General features: G+C 45.7%; 3 protein-coding genes across 3 annotated transcripts in view; 2 read left to right on the forward strand and 1 right to left on the reverse strand.

Moving 5' to 3' along the window:
• The window catches only part of LOC126565133 (uncharacterized), a 358067-nt gene that overhangs the window by 70038 nt on the left and 267470 nt on the right, over positions 1-20559 (forward strand). The gene's annotated exons all lie outside the window — the stretch shown is intronic.
• LOC126565641 (alpha-ketoglutarate-dependent dioxygenase alkB homolog 4) lies at positions 759-1927 on the forward strand. Its single transcript, XM_050222837.1, has 3 exons — positions 759-878; positions 968-1602; positions 1678-1927. Exons 1-3 carry the CDS (start codon positions 777-779, stop codon positions 1886-1888), a joined length of 948 nt encoding a protein of 315 aa, XP_050078794.1. The 5' UTR covers positions 759-776; the 3' UTR covers positions 1889-1927.
• LOC126564846 (inositol-trisphosphate 3-kinase A) lies at positions 5501-20372 on the reverse strand. The gene is made up of 4 exons (XM_050221966.1): positions 20212-20372; positions 16061-16156; positions 8165-8265; positions 5501-6375 (listed from the first exon to the last, which is right to left on the reverse strand). Exons 1-4 carry the CDS (start codon positions 20341-20343, stop codon positions 5547-5549), a joined length of 1158 nt encoding a protein of 385 aa, XP_050077923.1. The 5' UTR covers positions 20344-20372; the 3' UTR covers positions 5501-5546.

The raw sequence follows: 20559 nt of genomic DNA on the forward strand, positions 1-20559 counted from the left end.
TTTTTCGAGACTCGGATGCTAATAGCTGAATGTCCGGTGTAGACTTGTGTTGGTCTATTGGATGTCGTTTTGAATGTATCTCTTTTTTATTGTATTTCTTCTTTTAAAAGTATCCATTTTTAACCACTTAGAATCAGCATGCAAGACTTCAGCACATTCGTGAGGATATTAATTTTTTAATGTGTGTGTGTGGCCTAATAAACACGATATTTGTTAGGAATTTAGAAATGTTCTTATTTTTGTGAGAAAATGAATTACTAATTTTATTGAGAATGGTCTGCGCTTCCGAACCAGCCTTTTTTTGTATCTTTCCGGAAGGTAACGCTGGGATGAGACTTTTCTAGGCCTCAAGGAACGCAAAGTTTACATGGACCAAGGATAAAGTGCTGACGAATCTGAAGAAAGTTGGATACTGTTGTTTTTGTAGAATTACAGAAAAAGTTAAAATTACTAGGAAAATAATGCACAATATGGTCACGTAAGCAAAAATGGTCTTAGTTTTTTTGTTATACTAAAGGAAAACAGTAAAACAACAATAACGGCCCGTAGCGAACAATTTGAATCTGTTGGAAAATAACGACTAATTTGGTACACCCTATGTCGTAGAACAAATGTCAAATGCTGCGTAAAATGTAAACAAACAAACATTCTTGTCAAAATACTCGCCAGCAGGAGCCAAAGAAGTAATAAAATTGGCCTGTACAAACGTGCTGTATTCTGTATAAATTGAATGTTATTCTTGTGCGGTAAAAGTGCTCCATTCCTATTACCTTTCGATGGACTATCCACGACCATGCGGCTGCAAGGGCCGTAGAACGTGCCTTAGCTGTGAGGCCGAATTCGGTATCGAGCGCAGTGATTTCCACACCACATTTCAGGTAATGGTGAAATTCACTTTCTTTGTTTCGAATGCCGTGTTTGCGCTCATGGATGCCTCTCACACACGCTTTATGGGCTTTCGTTTCAGAACTCCGATGCATACGTGTTTTGTCCGCTGTGTAACAAAATCTACCCAGGATGGGATTGGAAAAAAGTGATTTCGGAACATGCGGACACACCACAGCACGGTGGCATACAGGGAGAAACCTATCCCGGTGTGTACATTGAGCTCGATTTTCTGTCCACCGCAGAGGAAGTGGATCTGCTGCACGGGCTCGACGAGTTGCCCTGGGACGTTTCGCAGAGCGGTCGACGAAAGCAAAACTTTGGACCGAAAACGAACTTTAAGAAAACGCGCCTAAGACTAGCTCAGTTTGCCGGCTTTCCCCGGGTGAGCGAATTTGTTCAGTGTCGGTTTGAGCAGGTTCCGCTGTTGGCCACCTTTCAAACGATTGAACAATGCTCGTTGGAGTATGCACCAGAGCGCGGTGCATCGATTGATCCGCACATAGACGATTGTTGGATCTGGGGGGAACGGATCGTAACGGTGAACTTGCTGAGCGATTCCGTGCTAACAATGTCCCCGTATCGGTCCATCGAAGGGAAGACTAAGTATAATCTACACTTTTTGGAACAGTATCGAAAAGATCTTCTTGGGGAGTTAATGGATGAGAAAATGATGCTTCGCTTTGAGCACTGTATCGTGCGGATACCGATGCCAAGGTAAATTTGGTGATTTTGGTTCAAAAATAGGAAATATTTGACTGATGTGATGAACTATTTCTTGCCATCTTCCAGGCGTTCCTTGTTAGTACTGTACGGATCTCCACGTTACCAGTGGGAACATTCAGTTTTACGGGAGGACATAACGGATCGCCGGGTATGTCTGGCGTATCGGGAATTTACACCGATGTATCTGCAGGGTGGCAGCGAGTTCAGCCAGAGTGAAGGTATCTTCGAGCGAGCGAAAGAGTTTTGGGACCATCGGTCAGTGTCGGTGGATAGCTAATACTGAAAAGTCAAATGCGGCAGACTGTTCCGAAGCAATAAGGCGTCGAAATATGCTTTACTTTTATACATCGGAAGCATGGTAGCATTATTCAAATGGTTTAAAAATTCTGTAAGATACAGTTCGTGATTTTCGTAATTTACTTTATGAAACTAAACTACACTGGAACATTAATAATGAAAAAACAATTTGTTACATATGTATGATTGAATGAAAGAAGTTTCCATTGAGATAGAATTAAAGCGGACTTAGAGCGAACTGAGACGAGGTTCTCTAGTTTGCCTCATCAGTTATTTTGCTTATTTAAGCTGCGAATATTTGGTTGAATAAATATCCGGCTACACCCACGACAAGGTCACTGTGTGGATCCCAATGCAATGGTATGGGAGGGGTATCGACTGCCAGGGAGGCCTCGTTGCTTAGCGAAACCTTTTAGTCTTAGAATATACCTGGAATAAGGCAAAAAAAAGCCACAACTTGAGGAAACATCTCACCTCAAAAATCTGTCGCGACGGTCGAAGCTGGGACTGTATCGTAACCTTTATAGTCCCAGTACTCACATACGCCTCTAAGATATGGACCCTGTCCAAAACAGACGAAGGCCTCTTAGCCGCGTTCGACAGGAAGATGCTCAGAAGGATCGTTGGCCCCGTATGTGTGGAAGGACAATGGAGGAGCCGCTACAACGACGAGCTGTACGAACTGCATGACGACCTCACCGTCGTGCAGCGAATTAGGCTTTCCAGGATCCACTGGGCTGCCCATGTTATACGCATGGCACTGGATGACTCAGCTCTGAACATCCTTTTAGGCCATCCTTTAGACGGACTGAGGAGGCGTGGTAGGCCCAGATTGAGGTGGAAGGATGGCGTGGAATCATCCGCCATAAAGGCCGGGATAACGGATAACGGATTAGCGGACTACGGCGCGGGACCGTGAGCGGTTCCGCCTGATAAGTAAATAAAGCGGTTGAAGCAAATAAGGCAAAAAAAAAACAAGGAGAAAATGCCTTGCGAAATTTTTACAAAATCAACACAAGAAGGACGAATTTTAACAGCATAATACGAAGAATACAGCGCCGTGTTTAAATACTTAAACTAAATAAAAAATAAAAATCAAATTATGCTTATTAAAAATTTAAAAAATGAAAAAATGATAAAAATGAGCAAAGCAATCAACGACAAAGTGATTAATGAAATCCTAGTATCATTTCAATAATTCGATCTTGTTTGTGATCGGAAAGCGCAGCATCAATTTTACACTCAAATTTGATACAATACAACACAATAGCAAATCGAAAGTTACCACAGTCTACCGAAGCTCTAAAATTGATTGCGAAAAGGGCAGAACTTAGAATTTAAATTTGAATTTTTAATTTCTGAGACACGATACTAGCTACCTCGTCGAAAGGAAGCTCTCCTGTTACTATCAGTCGATCCGGACTCGATTATAGTCGTGGGAAATTAGTGCAACCTGGAGGAAATTCCGATGCAGCAAAATTTGAACTCGGGTAACTGTAGAGCATACCAGGCTAGGAGGTAGCATATTTAAGATTAAAAAGATATCATAAAATAATTTTCTTCCCTTTTTAAAAAATATATTTCTACTTAATATATTCACCAATTTCCGCTGGGGCTCCTCCGAAAGGCTAAATCCACCAACATATTTGTATTCACACGTCATAAGCAACCGATAAACGCATCGATTCCGATTGTAAAGTGTTATTTTATTCATAAAACAAGCCAACGGCCTTGATTGAGGCCGCTGGCATCGGTTGGATACGGATGGCTTTTTTTGCGAACAATCTTTTCGCATTGATTAGCATTAGCTTTTGAATCAGGCTTGAACTGACGAAATTTTAAAATTGTAAATTGTTTGATAAAACTTTATGCTGAAACAACAGTCAAAAGTGGAGTATTTTTGGTCTTGTCTGACTGATGTGGTTAATTTCGTAAGTAGGTTATTCTTCAATGATGAATCAATAAGCATCCTTTGTTTGAAAATGCAAAAAAAAAACTTGCACTTGTAATAGCGGTTTAAGTTTCTTTTTCCCAACAAAGGAACATTCCATCCTTTAATTTCCTGAGACTCTTCAGTAGCATAATCGGAAATGCTAATATCTTCAAATACCATGAAGCAAAACGAATTGCGAAACGACCGACAGGAAGACCTCCTTGGAGCATCAGTGAGAAAGTTTGCAGGCTCAACATGATAATACAAAATTTATCAGTGATTTAAAATCCAAAAATGTTTAGAAATGTTTTTGAGACGAAGCAGATATTATTCATGTCGTGGGATGAAGTTGGTATCAGTCACTACGAGATGGTCAAACCCGAGAAAACTATAGCATGGATTATGGATAAAATGTATTCAGTGTAATCGAAATTCCACTGATCATTATGCTGCAAAGCCGTGAGAAGATGGGAACATATTACACATTGAGCTCTTTAAAAAAATCCGGCCAAGCTTACCAAGGTTATAACAATGGCTAAATGGCCAACATCACCTGTCAGATGGAAACATTCTCAAAGTCATTGGCTATTATCAAAGATCTACGCTACGAGTCCGTCCTCTAGAGGTCAATACAGATCTTGGCATACACTTATGATATAGATGCAGGCATCATGCAGGAAAATCTCAAAGATAAATTCGAGTGAAAGATGCTCGAGACGATTTATGGACTATAAGGGAAGGACCTCAAGCAAGAAATAGAAAGGAGGAGGACCTAAATATAGAGCAGCAAATCAGACGTCTTTTAGAGTCATCCCCATGGGCAGAGGAGATGTGATAGCTACCGGAAGTTCCATCCAAGATGTCCTCTTCCTGCTATCAGGTGTCATCGAATGATCAGCAAATAGTATACACGAATAATTGTAAACACAACTCCATTCTACATTGAAGATTGATTTTACATTTTATTAAGTTAAACAGTTAACACATTAAATAAGAAACAAAATGTATGCATCATGCCGCGCTTATGGTGAATATATTAACATGCTCGGTATTGCTAATTTTGTTTAGAAGCTTATGTATGGTAAAGTTGCCGTTAAATGAGTTGAATAGTAAGTGGTACGGACAAGTGTAACTTTTATTTCGTCCGGAGGATTTCACGGTTGGAGCAGTAAGTAGCAGTAGTAGCAGTATCAGTAGTAGTAATAATAGTAGTATTATGGATAACATGTGCGCTCCAACCTACGTGTATGTGGTGCTCCTACGGCTATTTCCTACAAATTTATCGCAATTTTTACTAGCTTTTTGCTCATGCTTCGCGCAACTTCTTTTTCTTTAAACACACTATAAGCTTGCTTTCATTTTTTTCCAATATGGAACATTGTTTAACATTCTTCAAAGAGCACGATACACACGCTACTAACCGTAAGCGATTTTGTATCACATTCTTTGCGGCGAAGGTTCAGTCTTGTTTTTTCTTCTTCTTCTAAATGATTGTTCTCTAGTTAAGTCGCTTACACTTCTATTGATCGCTTTTTTGTGTTGGAGAATCTTTTACCTACTCCACCTTCGGCATTAAACGATTTAACACAACATATTGACTAGTTTCACGTCTGTCGACACTGTTGAAGGGACCAGCCTTCGGCAAAATGATTCGAGAATGAAATTCGTTCGACACTGGCAAAGTTTCGCCCTTTCGCCCTAAACCCTAAACGTCCGTCGCACACGACTGATTGCGCAACGAGTGGACATTCTGCTGTACCGCTTCCATCGTCCGGATCAGCTCATCGAACCCGTGCAGTAGGCCCTCCTCACAATTGCCCATCTGCCAGCGGCGTCTGTGCGTCACCTTCGTTCCCTGTGGCAGTGGCAGTGATTTGGCAAAGTCGATCAACCACACACCGACCTGATGGTCGTCGTACACGATGAACACACTGCTACCCAACACCTGGTGGCGCTGGAAGAACTCGGACTTTTCGATCAGCGTACGCATCTGGCGCAATCGTTTGAGAATGTCCTTCGCTACACTGCGCCGCCCGTTCACAAAGTGTCCTACCGTCGTGCGTATCTGATGATCGGTCTTGATCGTCTTCAGATCGGTTACGGGCGAGAAGCCACGCATCTTGAGTGCCTCAATTCGGAAACCTTTCTCCTGCGTGGAAGACATGTTTTCGCGGAACTGCATGTACCGCAGCTTGGTGATGGCTTTCTGTGCATGCTCCTCCGCCGTCGGTGCGTTCGGATCGACGGCGATCATCTTTTTGTACAGATCTTCCCGCAGGGCGGTATTGCTTACTTCCGTTTCGGTGAACGTTCGGAAGCCCATCTTGATGTCCATCACGTTCGGCTCGACAAAGCCATGCAGCATGTTGTGTAGCTCGATAAAGTGCTCACCATTGAGCTGGTGTACGCCAAGGAACTTTGGGACGACTTTGATTGCGTGCGGATCCATCATCAGCTGACGGTAGGCGAGCAGCTCTGTATCGTTCGGGCCGGAAATACGCTTTCGCACGATACCGTTGGCCATGGGAGCAATGCTGGAAGGGGATGAAAAACGGGAGAGAAAAATATTAGATTTGGTGGGATATTAAAAAAAAAATTATTATTACTATATTGGAAACGTTCATTTTGATCGAATCTTCAGGCTTGAGTTTGAATCTGCTATCTTCAGTGATTCATGCATGAGGCATTTGAAACAAATTAGTCATCAGTTCACATTGGCAGAACGGATCGTGTGATCTTCTAGGAATCAGCACGATGATTCATTCCCATCTGAAGTTCTTAAAAATTGATTGACTTTAGCACCGGACCGGACATTAGCCTTCGTTAGTTAATAATATGTTGTTAGATCCTTCCAATATTTCTGACGAATTTCTAGTATTCGGATCCGCGCCCTGAGCGCTAAGATGTTGAGGTTATTTTTGGCAACTTTGCAACCGTAGGGTATCAGAGTGATCATATTTTGACGGACAGATACTACGAACAATTTAAAGCTAGCACTCCCAAGAAGATTCTTGGAAGATTCTACTTCAAAATGGGGGAAAGTGATCGAACGCACAGCACATCATTCATTGGAATCTTTAGGCGTCAATAAATTCCTGAATCCTAGCATGCAATTTGGAGGTATTTGACTCGAAGGTGGATAAACGTTCGACAAGACTTCCACCAAAATTCCACCTACGCTATCGCTCCATGAGATTTAAAAAAGTACTACTTCAGCTAGAAGGCAGTAAACCTTATACTTAATACCTTCTCATAACCTTCTCCATTTTTCACATTTGGCTCTAATTTTCCACCGATTGCTAATCATCAGCGATCATGCAACTGTTAACCAACAGAAACCATTTTCTAATAAACAAATGGAACAACATTTGTTTTGCTACTCAAAACCCACCATCAAACCACGGGCAGCGAAATTTAAAACTTGAAACAGAAACATTCATACACACAGTTCGTTCCGCTACTCTGGCAGCATATCTGGCAAATGGGAAACGCTAAATGCGCAAACCGTTCCACATCACGACGACGGCAACGGCTCCGACGCACCGGCTTAAAGTCGTGTTGCGAAATTCCACCACCAAACTTGCCACACCAAACCACGCCTTGACGTCATCGCCGGCAAAGCCACCGAATCCGAATCGGATGGGTGTGGAATGTTACGTATAGAGTCAGAGTTAGCATTTTTGTGACACTTTTGTTATTTGCATTCCACCATCGGACGACTCTGTGATACGTCTTTCCCAAGCAAAGGGGTCCTCCAGAAATGTTGCGCGAGAGAGGCCACAGATGACGTCCGTGTGGATGTGTTTCTAGCACATCTAGCAGCAACGAGTTGTGGCTTCCTTTCGAAGTGATTCGTACGGAGCATTCCCTGTCAAAGCGGTGTGACCTTGCGTGTCTGTGAGTGATGCTGGACGAGAAGCTGGCTATTCCAGCGACTAGACGGCGCCCAAGGCACGTCATAACTTTGCCGTCCCGGCGCATACTTCATCATCGAAGAAGTTATGTCTTTTACGCCCGCGTTCAGAAAGAAGCGAAATGGACACACTAGACCCTGGAGAGGCACACACTCTTTATCAGCTGTTTGTATTTTGCGCAATCTCAAAACAACGTCCACTCGTTTCCGAACGCGCTTGTCCGTGTACCGAGACCGGCGGCACACGGCACGGCCGAATGGTCCTGGGATGCTCTTGGGCGATCGAGGGGTGGATTAAATATAGCATTTCACAATCAATCAATCAAATGTCCAAGGCGCGAATCAAAGGGTGGACGACGTGGATCAACGATCAGATCAAAACTGAGTGTTTGAGAGTCGGCGATTCTTACCTTTTGGGATGGCCGGAAAGTTGCAGCCAGCCGGGAGGAACTGTCGGGGCGTTACATTCTAGCAGGACGGGACTGGCGGGTGCACTGAGCTCGAGAGCGTTCTAAAATGAAACAGATAGGAAAGAATTCTGGTTAGGGGTTTGTTATTGAAGAGGAGTGTTTGGAAGAATTCACCATAGAGGAGTTTCGATTCGAATTAAATTATGTAGCTAGACAGGTGGCGCTCTAGTTCCAACATCGAGTGAACTCAAAATGAATGATCTACCTGTGGGTTGGGTGTGTACTCGGAAATCTCAAACTTTGTCACACGTCAGGCTTTGTGTGATATACCTTAAGATTAGATATGGTGGCTCCTATTACAGCCCCTCCATAAACCTCTATCTTGGGGAGCACCCGATAGCGTCCAAGATGTTTCGTAAACAAATACATACTTTTTTGGGGGCCCAGAAGAATACTCTAAGCTAAGATGGCCTTGCCATGATATCCGGTAACGAAGCACGTGTACTGCTGATCGTTGGGCTGGAACCATCTATCCCGAGATTGAGTTCCCTGGCTGGGTAAACGCATACCACGTGCTGTTTGTTCGGTTCAAGGACAGAAATGTCTGACCAAGGTCCGACATGGAACATCTTGCCATGTACCCCCTTTAATAGACAGCATATTTCACTACTCTGAAGTTCTCTGGAATGCGTTCCTCTACTTATATTTATACAACAGCACACACACGGACGCGAACGCTTCACATCAAAAGAAACGACCATATCCATATGGATCGCATCAGTGTGTAATGGCGCGTATCGAAACTTATTTTCGTGCACGGGGGGGCCACGCTTGTTTGGTCATATTTTTTTCCGGTACCGTCGGATAATCGCACAGGTGGATTCAATTAACCGCTCCGTAACGATCGATACAGTTTATGTGCCGTGTGTTATAAACAAACGATCAACTTTGGGTCCGGAATGGTTCATAATTCCTATATTCAAGGCGGACGGCTAATTGCCACCATTGGTAAACGCGAACCGACCAGGCCCCGTGCGAAGGGAGTTACACACACGCAACTAGCGGTCACTAGCGGTGTGGCCTTTACAGGAAGAAAGTGTACCGCAAACAGCAGAACAGAAAATCTCACAAAAGCTGTTGAAGAGACCCAACAGAATAATTTGCAATCTGCCACCGATGGTTTAATGCGTGCGAGGAATTAAACGAGAGCACGCGAAACTGTAGCGCGCATTCCACGGCCGAACGTCGATTATCTCCGGGCAGAAGGCTCGCCCGGACCGCTACATCATTGACGTCATTGGGTTGGTGGCAGGCTTTGCTGGCCTGCTTGTGTGTGTGTTTGTGTGTGTGTGTGTGGCGGCATGTATCTTGGCCTGGGTCTTGCTTTCGTACAAACCATGTTGCCTTCTGGTGGTATTCACCCCAAACCCAGAGCTTGGCTTAACCCAACCACTACTGATAGGAGTTCAGTGACATGTTCTACTTCCTCGCACACTTCCCAGACGATCTTCTGTGGCCAATCAGTGTCGAACATGGCGACTTCCTTTCCCCAAACCACCGGCTTGACGAGCCTTCCCATGTCAAGTTCTACACTGCATCCACCCTGCACGGTAGAGAACGTCAGGCCACAATTGGTGGGTGCAATCTAACATGTACTTAACATACTGCCTCCCCCTTCTACCACACATCCCGACCTACAACCCTTTTTCCCGGTGGCTTTCGTAGGCCGCCGTCGACCACTACTGGTAAACGAGGGGTTTCGCTTTCCCATTCTTAGGCCCCGGCGGAGTCCGGTGGTGGTATCTCGTGTCTTGCTCTGCCACAAATTCACTCCGCCCGATTCAAGCCGGCGCGGGTCCGCGCGATTGACGTCAAACGGACGTCGTCGGTGTGTATATCGATGGTGGTATATAAAATGTCGTATTCGACGATGGTTAGCATTTTTTTTTGCTGCTGCTACTGCTGCTTACACATACTCCACCAAAGTTCGGCCATCTTTGTTCCTTTCCATTTGTAATAAAGCAAGGAAGGAAATATATTAAGCTTGACAGGCCACCGAAAGGGAGTTAGAGATAGTTGTTAGCATACGAAGGATCACGCACGCGATCGCGTTTAGGGCCGCCTCCAGATAGCAAGACCTTGGAATTTATGGGTGAAATATATCGTACGATCGGCCTGATCATATTCATGGGCTGATATAGCAACAGATAGAAAAAAAAAGGAATGTCCGATTGTTCGTATTGGTTACTTCGGTCTTCAGGCTACTGATGCACAGTGATGTCTCTGCCTCGCTTCGGATATTGTCCTGGGAACATCCGGCAGCCTTGTTTTTGCTTTTCGAACTTCACCACCATAATGAGCTGGTAAGGTAAGCATGATCATTAGGTTTTGAACACGATACACTACAAAAAAAATCATGATCGCCGCTGTTAGCGTGTAAGCGTTCTAATGGAAGTGATTTATCAATCTACTGCTGCTTCCAATGCACGGTAGACGATGTCTTGTTCAGGTGATGAGTGATGCCGAGCCATTTTGCACGGTGGGTATATAAATCACCCACACTAATTGCTCACCACCGAGAGGGTGGGAACCAGAAATTCGACAGCCAACTGCCACTTGTGGTGGGAATGAAGTACGAGCAAGCGAAGCATCAAATGGATCACGGTGATGACTTCAACGGTTAGTTGACTGTTTTGTTTTTATTTCGCCGTTGTTTCATTTGTTTGTCTCTGAGTAATGAATAAGTCGGAGTCCACCAAAAGAAAGATGGTGATGTAAATGAGGTGGTTTTGTCTGTTTGAAGTTACTAAGGTGCGAAATATGATGCTACAAAAAACATGTCCCGTAAGTGCAATCTGTTGTTTTTCCTTGGTGAGACCTGTTCCACATTATGTATTACGAGAGCCGTTGCACTACTACAGAGCCATTAAAAAACAAACCTCAACAGGCAAATTGTGATTACGAAGTAAGTCCTACTTCGCCAGAATTAAAAACAAATTTAAACGTAATCAAATCACTCGCGAACAGAATCGCAGAACCGTTGACTAGCGACGGTGCGAAATAATACTCCAGGGCGGTATGTACGGTCGCTACATATTTTAATAGATAATTTACCTTTTTGTGCTGCAGCCCGGATTCTATGTCCGCCTTGGTCCGGCTCGAAAACCTACACGCCGTCCCGCACTTGGTAACAAACCAAGCACAAGCACCACATTCTAGCTCGATTTGGGCAAAGTGATTTGCGTTCGTCCCGTGGACGTGGACGTGTGGACATGGGCGGGAGGGTCGCAAAATGATTGCATTAGCAAGTTGTTTGTGTCTAAAGCCAAAACCCTCCCTTTTGCAATCCACACTAGGAACTCCGGGCTGTCCGGGATGTGATAAGGTTTGTCTCACGTTTCAGCAGCAGCAATCCCGAAATTGAAAACGGGAGGCACGTACCCCCTCCAAAAGGCTTATGGAGGCATGGCAGCAATTAAACTGGATGCTCTAAAGCATATTATTCGCGCTCAGCAGCTATCCCCTGATAACGGCAGTTTGACGTCACTGACAAGCACTGGTTGACGAGCGTTATTAACGAAACTCTGAATCACAGCCGCTTACTTTTTGCTGATACAGTTGATTATATCCAAACTGCTGTTTGCTGGATGGGTCGGCTACAGTAATCTCAGCCAAGCCACCCACCCAGCTAACCCATCCCCCATTCCCGATTGACTGCTATCAAATGATGCGATCAGATGGCGAGGCTATGCACGAGGCGACTGGGTCAGGGCACCACAACTCCGCCAAGTGCCACTGTTGTTGATGTGTACGAGTTTAAAACGATTTTAACTCACATTAGTGGTTAATTAAATCGCAAAACATTCGCTCTCGCTTGTGACGAGCTGAGAGGGCGATTGATAACTCACCCGTGTCTTGAGCTTGGTCGTTGGTGGCGCTAGATGCTGTTCAAATCAAGGCGTGGAAAACGGACCTGTCCAAGAGCTTTCAAACAACCTTCTCGGCTGAACCAGTTTAAAGTTTTGCTGGAGAACAATATGCAGTTCGTACGCACGTTACGCACTCTCACACGTCAATCCGGATGACGTCTGCGGATGGTTATCCGCATGGGTGCGCGCGCGCGCGCTCGAGCACTCGCGCCCCAGGGTGTAGATGGTAGACGCTGTGAGCTATTTTTAATTAATGCCCTATTGTTAGATGGGCCACTACTGCCAACTACTCTCCTGGGCCCCGCGATAACAATGGTTTGTAATATGTAACGAGTTGGCACCACTTCCCCTGTGTCGTTGGAAACTGGAGAGGAAGTTGCGGTTGTCTCAATGATCGTTTGTTTTGATGATCGTTTTTAGTACTTGTCGTTGTTTTTAATGTGCCTATCACGCTCATGCTCATCCAATCCGAGCGAGGCGTTCGCTTGATCGGAGTCGAACTTCGTTGGGAGAGCCAACTTCACGCCAGTTGATCGACCTTAGAGATCTGAACCGAAGCAGTAGTAACGGCAGGCGCCATTTTCGGAGCCTACAATCACAGCAAGCGACCGTTGCTAACGGCTACCCGTGATCTTATCATGCGTGACGACCGTTCCAACGGTGTAGCTGTTGAAAAGCTCATCAAAATTGTCCGTGTATTTTTTTTACCTCGTCTCTATCTCTCTCTTAAAGTTGCGTTTGCCTACCCTTTTGGGGGTTTTTTTTTGGGCTTGTTTCTAGTCACAAGAAATATAAAGATCTTATTGGATGTTTTGGTGTTCTTGTTTTTTTGGGTCCTCAGGGAATCTCTTGAAGTTGGAGAATCTGTAGAGGCTCTTGGTGGTTGGTCACATCGTCACAAGATCACGGCCACGGCTTTTTGTGAGAACGGAAGTCGTGGACCTACTGGTGAGTGGAGCCATTAATAAGCTTAAGCCTTTTTTTGTGCCACAAATCGTTTGAATATCAGATTTTTTTGTTTTGTTTTGGAAGCAGTCACAAATCGGAGGTTAGAAAGGCCTCAAGGCAGGAAGTTTGATGGAATATCCATCCATAAGAACTCAAAAAAATAATCACGACTCGATGTAAATAGGGTACTAATTTCAAGTCCAACTAAGTCAATCTAAACAAAGGATACTCAGCTGTTGTCAAAATACACCTTCAACAGATGATCATCTCTAGGGGAGATGCATCTACTGGGTGGTCTGTGGTGTCACATGCACTGGACACGCTCCAACGATAGCTTCCCTGATATTATACCCATCCGCACGAGAGGCACCGTGATTACACCACGGGTGGACCACCACGTCAGTATTTCTATTAATTAAATCATAACCGTGCGCAAAGCTGCATTGGCGTTGATTCGCGTGCGCAAACCGTACAACGGTGTCTGGTACAAGCAGGGTGTTCTAACCGACGGGCTCGCGCGCAAACGATCGTCGTCATCGCGACACTCATAAGTGTCACATGTGCAGCAGTAGTATTGCCCATCCTGTCACCGCTCTACCACACCGTTTGGCACTGGAAACAATGCACCGTATGCTAATTGAGGGTAATTCAGATAAATTACAACCGGGAGGGATTAATGCGGGCGAAAAAAGGGTTTTCGCGTCTCACGCGGTCTCGCCGTCTCGGTGTCAATTGGTCGTCGTTCGGACACGCTGGTTGGTTTGGACGCGGCACTGCCGGCATTAATCGCGTGCCTTCGCAGACGCGGGTCCTTATTTTCCGGTTGGGGAAGGTGGCAAAGTGAAAGAGCAATTACGTGACCCCGGCGCGGCACCCGAGAGACGTGTGGCCCTGGTGCGCTGCCCTTCTTGGTCACGTTCCGGTGCAGCTCAGTCAGGGGTAATGGGTTTTTGTGTTTTGTTGTGTGGCTGTGGCTAAAATTATAATCATCATCTACGATAAATGGTATCTGGCCGATCTGTTGGTTAGAATTGCCACCGGGATAACTACGGAAGTCTGTGTGAGCTTCTCGCTTAAGTAGGAGCAAGATTTTATGATCCCTAATGTTTGTAGTGATGAGGCAAATAATATTCTCGCCTCTACTTGTATCTCACCTGTAGAGAGATGTCAAGGGTCCTCAATATACAAACCATCATGCGCCATCCGGTTCTGGCTGGTGATACATGCAATTTGTATCGGTTCCATTCCACTGCCACTAAACGTGACAGACCAGCTGGTGCCAGTCACCGGCCCGGGTAAAAGTTGTTACTTTTTTCCACTGGCAAGAAAGTGGGACAACCAACGTGCCGCGCTCAACGATTTACCTCCCCGGGAATGCGGACGTTCGGCTGATGACGCACCGCAAGAAATCATGCACAGCGTCGACGTGCTTTTGTGTCACTTTTTAAGGTTTTATTTCACTTTCTTTCTCGCAGTCCCATTGAAATGGAAACTACGTTTGCTGCGGGCAAACGTCGTCATCGTGGAGGGAAAAAGAAACTCCCATCCGGTACGGTGCATCCGGATTTGCGGGAAGTGGCGAAAGCATCGAAGCTCGTGATGATCGGAGAGATAAACAGGAGATTGCCTTGCGAGAGAGTGTACATTATAAGATCGCACCCTCGTAATGAACCATTCTCCTTGACGTCAGTGTGCTGCTGTGACCGGACGTGGAAGGGTAGACCGCCGGCAGCAATGAACTCTCCCACCGTCATCGTTACAATCCGATGCTAACGAACTTGCCCCGCGTGTAAGGGATCCCATATGGGTGACGAAAAAAAAAAACGGCAAATCTTTAATAGGCGGCAATGTAATAAAAGCATCCCCAACTCTATCCACGTACACGGAGGAACGTATGGCGTTCGAATCAGCAATAGGGGATAGCAGTAACGGGTGAATAATTAAAGTCCAATGTCTTCGATTGCGTCGGTTGGCATCGGTGACGGTGACCCCGACCACGACCGTGTATGTGTTGACATTCCGGTGTACAAACACATTACGGATGCACCACGTACGCACCACCGTTGTTTTGGCCGCTTCTTCGCTGTTGCGTGAGCCATGTGCACAACGATTGTCGCAACCGTGCGAGAAGATGAATTATTGTATGGACGTCAGATCCACCCAAGCATTATCGGATCGAAGCGATCTTTCCTCTCCATTTCGGCAGCATTGACCATAAACGAGTTCTTTAATGTCTGTGCGCTGTTGTGTGGTGCATGGTTTACTTAAAAGGCCACAAGTGGGCGCACAAGATCATCTGGGGTATCCAGCACATAGCCCAATTTTGGACAGAGCTCTTAGAACAATGGTTACCATTGATCGTCGCACGATCTCCAGAAGCTTCGGAGCGATTCTAAAATCGCTAGCACGTAACATGGAGAAGATCGCGACGGATACTCGCATCAGCTATCGACGTGTCCACAAGGCAAGTGATAAAATGGCACTGGGAACGAGGAACGGGAGGAAACCATCCATGGCATTTCGGACCAACGCTTCCGTGCGGTGCGCCACGCTCGCACACAGTTCGCACAAGTTTTGCGCGGTCCTTCAAAGTTCGATGTCAGGATGTTGCCCGCACGCCTTTACACGCGTTACGCGGGGAAGCTGCCGGAGAAACAATAAATTGCAAAATGTCACTGTATCGACAGCAGAGGTGTACACACACATGAATTTTAATAGTTTCCGTGGCCCTCATACCGCATCGTGCCAGCTGCTAGTCAGTCAGTCAGTCAGTCAGTCAGACACGGTCGAGTTGAATGTCGGGAGAAGACCGAACATGATCCCTGTCACGGCTCAGTCAATGTAGCTCACATACCCTATCTTCTACACAAGGCCACCAGAGGAGGGCACCGAGGCCCTCACCAAGGGAAGAGGGAACTGGAACTGGATTTCAATGTTTCAACTTTGCATGACAGGTGAACAACACCAAACAGGGTGTGAATCATTCGGGATCGGTTGTGGTAGGGTGTAAAACACTTACGATTGCAAGAAAGCTGAGCAGCGATTTGTTGGCATTGGCCGTTGGCACACCCTGGTCGACCAGATACTCCGTCGCTGTGCGTTCTGCTTCGATGTTCTGGAATGGAGAATAGCAGAGGGCAAATGGGGCATTAGTATACTGTGTCATCTAATACACATTGGACGATGGACAACTGTTTCAACAAAAGCACACGAAACTACGCTTTATATAGTACGTGTTTAAGAATTTCTTTCGTACCATAATATTACAACGGGGACACACGCACACACGTACGAGTTACACGATAAGAAGGGAATGCACGACTCTTGATAAACACGCTTTCGCATCAAAACTAGTTCGTGGTTTTGAGAATTCCCTCCTATGAACACAAATCACGACCGATCTGCTAACGAACGATCGAAGATCGTGAAGGAAACGCAAGCTTTGAAGCTTTCCTGCCTTCTACGATGCCTTACAGCGTGGAGTCTATATCTTGCGAGATCTAATTATGACAGCTTCTTGTTTTGATGGACCTTCAAAAATCTCTAGTCTGTGTGTGCTATATCGCTATCCGAGATGGGAAGATTTCACCAAGAAGAACAAAGAGATTGAATGCTGAAGGTGTGTGTGTGCGTTGTAAGATGGTAAGATTCTTCAGTATTATCTTCATAGTAATACAACATCCGCTCGTGTGTGTCATCTGCTAAATGTATCTCAACGCATAGAGAAATGTGTGAGTATTTCTACGCATTATTCGATCGATTACTGTGTCGATCATCTGCATCAGATCTACAGCAAGCAGACACAGAAAAAAGATGTCACATCAGGTTTATACTAGCAGATCGTTCTCAGATCGAACCTCCCAACAACACCCAGGGAGAACCGATCGTTAAACCGAAGAAAGCGAATTGACAGACCGCAGTCACGTCCCTCAACCACGGATCAGTGACGATCTCACCCACTCACTTAGTGGCACCCCGTCCGGGCAACAAAATTAATCGTCGATCATTTATGGGATGTTTCAGGGTGACGACGACGGACGATTTAGCGTGACAAAACCGCAAAAAAACATGATGTAAACTGCGGTACGGGCGATTGCGATTGAGTAATAATAAACTGGAGAGCGTAATCGATGGGAATGGTGCGATTGATGCCCTCCGAGCCGCTGAGAAGGGACATAAAAAAAAAATCCACTATTCCATCACTTAAATCCTGAGTCATCATCGTCATCATCAGCACCATCGATCGCCGTATTGGTTCGATCTAATCCACTATTGCCCAAACACACCAACAGCACTTTAGTTCGTTCTCTAACTAAGCGTTCAAGGACATTGTGCTGTATTCAAATGGAGTTTACGCTGCCATAAGCGCGAAACATATCGATACGACTGTGGACTGGTGGTCTGGTGCCGTATGGCAATTAGCAAACGCGCGGGACTTGGCCGTTGGAGCAACAAACTGCGTCAGGTGGTTGATAATTAGGCCCTGAAGGTGATGATCATTCTGGTTCTTGGCTGTCGGCTATTTGTGCTGTAGATGGATGGATGAATACAGACCGTTTCTCGGTGGACGATTACATTGTCGGAACGACAGAGCGCCAAATGTGGGGCCGGGCTAAAGTTTGTAATGAGGGTGGCTCATGGATACTACTGGATACGCGGATGGCGCCAACTATTAGAGTACGTCACTTAATGGCGATGAAAATTGAAGATGTTCCTACTGAGCTTATCAGGACTCAGTTTCATAGAAGTCATAATATCAACAGTAATTTCCCTGCAATATAAGCTGCAACTCGAACTTCGGTTTGATAGACAACGATCGGCAGAAACGGCTATCAGCGCAGACGGTTAACACTAATTAGCACACCCAGTCGGTAGACACTTCCTGCCAACCTCAGCAAATCGAGGCCATGTTTTGTGATGAGACATGTCGGCTTTCAAAACAACTGCTTTAGTTGATTGTTTAGAGGGCTGTTACACGCGTGTGGACAACAAAACGGTTTTGCTTATTATTGTTACAACCGAGATGCGCACGAGACGTGATTCCACCTGAACAGGCATTTCATTCCCATTTTGTCCCACCAGTCCAATTCGGGTTTGGGGCTTTTGTACAGTTTGCCCTTAATGAAAGACACATCCGGAAGGTAAATTACACCACACAATATCAATGTGGCGTTCCTGATGTGCTTCTGGCGCTGACATGCCCTAGGTCCCGGACGCGCATGTTGTTTTCCAATCACATGCCACACATTTGCTCCCGATGCGCTCCTGCACGTGTGGGCTGACGTCAATTCGTAACCGCCAACTAGCGTACCACTGTCTTATTAACCACACTGCAGAACAGCTGCTAGAGTTGGTAACGTGGCGCAACAAAACTTTGCTTGCAAGAACCAATTCCACACCGATACATTGTTCAGATCAATGACATAGTGCTAACGTCACCTAATCGATACCGTACAGCCGGATCTATCCGGTTTCGCTCTTGATGGCCTGAATGGCGAGATTGGTTTGGCGGTAGCAGCCGACTGTATGTGTGCGCGATACTGGAATCCGGTCCAGCATCATAATCAGATCCATCAATAAGCCCGTGTACAAACCGTTTAGCAGGGTATGAAAAAGCTTTGTGTCCTATAGGGGCCTCCTATGGTGGACAAAAAGGGTTACCTACCAGTGCCTTCACTTGCATCACTTGCCGTAGGAGCAGGATGCGTCGTCCGATTGGCCTAGACTGTATTCTGTAACGAGTTATCAGCCGTGGTCGTTCAGTTCGGAGTGGTCGACGTCGTCACACAGCCATCGTCATCGGGCGCTAATTTTACACCGCGACTCGTTAGCATTCCGCAATGTTAGCATTGGTACAGTGAGGAACACTGCGACGCGACTGTTTGCAGTTACTATTTTAGCGTGAAGCTGTGAATGAATGTACCATCCAGACAGGTTCACGAAGCAATTGCGTTTCAAAAGTTGCGCCTAGCTGCGAGTTTGCCGAAAGGAGAGCGCGAGCAAAGCAGAGAGGAAAAGAAAAGAAAAAAAAGCGTCGACGAACTGCTGTAACCTTAATTACCGTTTTGATGACGTACGGATTTGGAATTTGGAGCATGTCGGTACAATGCACGTGAGCATTCCACCAGCCATTGTTCCAGCTGCGGAAGATAGTATCGGCAGGAGGTAATATCCACCGAGCAAAAGCTTCCCGAATGGGTATTCCAGTACTGGGTCCGTAAACCTCCATCCTTGGGGGAGATGTCGATGGCGAAGTGGCAGAACATTTGCATACTCCTCATAAAACCCTGAACACGACGAATGCTGCTGTGTTTGCTGACGTAAACCGACGTCAAAATGCTATAGTTCAAAAATGACCGTGAAAAGTGTCATTGACAAGCCTGCCTCAGCTGGCCTCCGAAGACCATGTGCCTGTTGCTGCGGCTGTGTGTGGGTCAACATTTGTTTCTCTCAATCGATTGATCGAGAAGAGACGAGCCCATCGGCAGCTGGTATTCGATTACCAGCTACATAATAATGCGGACAGCAACTTAAGACGATCGACGTTCTACGTCACGCTCAAGACACCGATGAGGCAAACGAGCTTCACGGTGGGAAACAAAACATTGGGAAAGTCCAAGGTTGCTGATCCGAAGCCTGGGTAGAGAACTCAATTCGCTTAGCTTGTTATAAAACTCCCCAAGCTAAGCTCATAAAACTCCAAACAGGTGATAACTCGATGACGCACACGGGCGGTGTGCACCAAAAGAAAATGCAGGATCGCTTCCAACATTCCACCAGCAAATGTGTAAATGTTAACTATGCTTAGAAAAATCAAGTGCTTTATTTTGTTTGTTTCGCCATTTGATGGGTATAAATTTGGCACGCCTGAATTGCCCCGAAAGCTGGTGAGTTGTAGCTTTTTTCTTTTTAGGATGGGCATTTTATGACTTCCTTATCAAGTACGCCGGCATACGGTGAGGCTACGGTGTGCGTGTGTGTCCTTCGGTGTAAGCTAGATAAAAAGCGCAAACGATGCGCATCAATGCGTGAAAGGATAGCCTGTTCGGTGTTTTTTTTTTTTTTTATTGGTACTTTGAACCAACTAGAACCAATAGCCACTTTCAAGGTGATTTCTACTACATCAATAATTTATTAGACAAGTGAAGTGACTTGTGTTTGGGTACTTACCGAATTCTTCGTGCCATTGTCTAGTATTAGCATTTTTAGCAGCGTACGTTTGAGGCCATTGTTGTCGATACAGGAGAGACGAAACTTGTCACTAGTCCATCCTGCCATGGTGAGAAATATGGAAGAAGTCATACCGTGCCGTCACACCGGTAATGTGAACTCCTGGGGGTACTGGGTGGTAGACTCGGTAGAAAACCTGCTGCTGCCAACAAGTCGACGACAGCTCAGTGATACGAAAGGGGCACGCGCCCCGAAATGGAGTTGTTTTTGTTTGCACCACTCGGCGTTATGGAATGTGCAAATGGGCGGCAGTTGACCGTGTTCTCGTTGGACCTGTAACCTGCACGG

The sequence above is a fragment of the Anopheles maculipalpis genome, chromosome 3RL (genome assembly GCF_943734695.1).
Source record: "Anopheles maculipalpis chromosome 3RL, idAnoMacuDA_375_x, whole genome shotgun sequence".
NCBI lineage: Eukaryota > Metazoa > Arthropoda > Insecta > Diptera > Culicidae > Anopheles > Anopheles maculipalpis.

Excerpts from the sequence above, each read along its gene's own strand:
- LOC126565641 (XM_050222837.1), top strand. The coding sequence starts at position 777 with ATGGACTATCCACGACCATGCGGCTGCAAGGGCCGTAGAACGTGCCTT. Across the intron at positions 879-967 it reads ATTTCCACACCACATTTCAG|AACTCCGATGCATACGTGTT; the intron begins GTAATGGTGAAA and ends CTTTCGTTTCAG. Across the intron at positions 1,603-1,677 it reads GTGCGGATACCGATGCCAAG|GCGTTCCTTGTTAGTACTGT; the intron begins GTAAATTTGGTG and ends GCCATCTTCCAG.
- LOC126564846 (XM_050221966.1), bottom strand. The coding sequence starts at position 20,343 with ATGACTTCTTCCATATTTCTCACCATGGCAGGATGGACTAGTGACAAG. Across the intron at positions 16,157-20,211 it reads ACAATGGCACGAAGAATTCG|AACATCGAAGCAGAACGCAC; the intron begins GTAAGTACCCAA and ends TCTCCATTCCAG. Across the intron at positions 6,376-8,164 it reads CTTTCCGGCCATCCCAAAAG|CATTGCTCCCATGGCCAACG; the intron begins GTAAGAATCGCC and ends ATCCCCTTCCAG.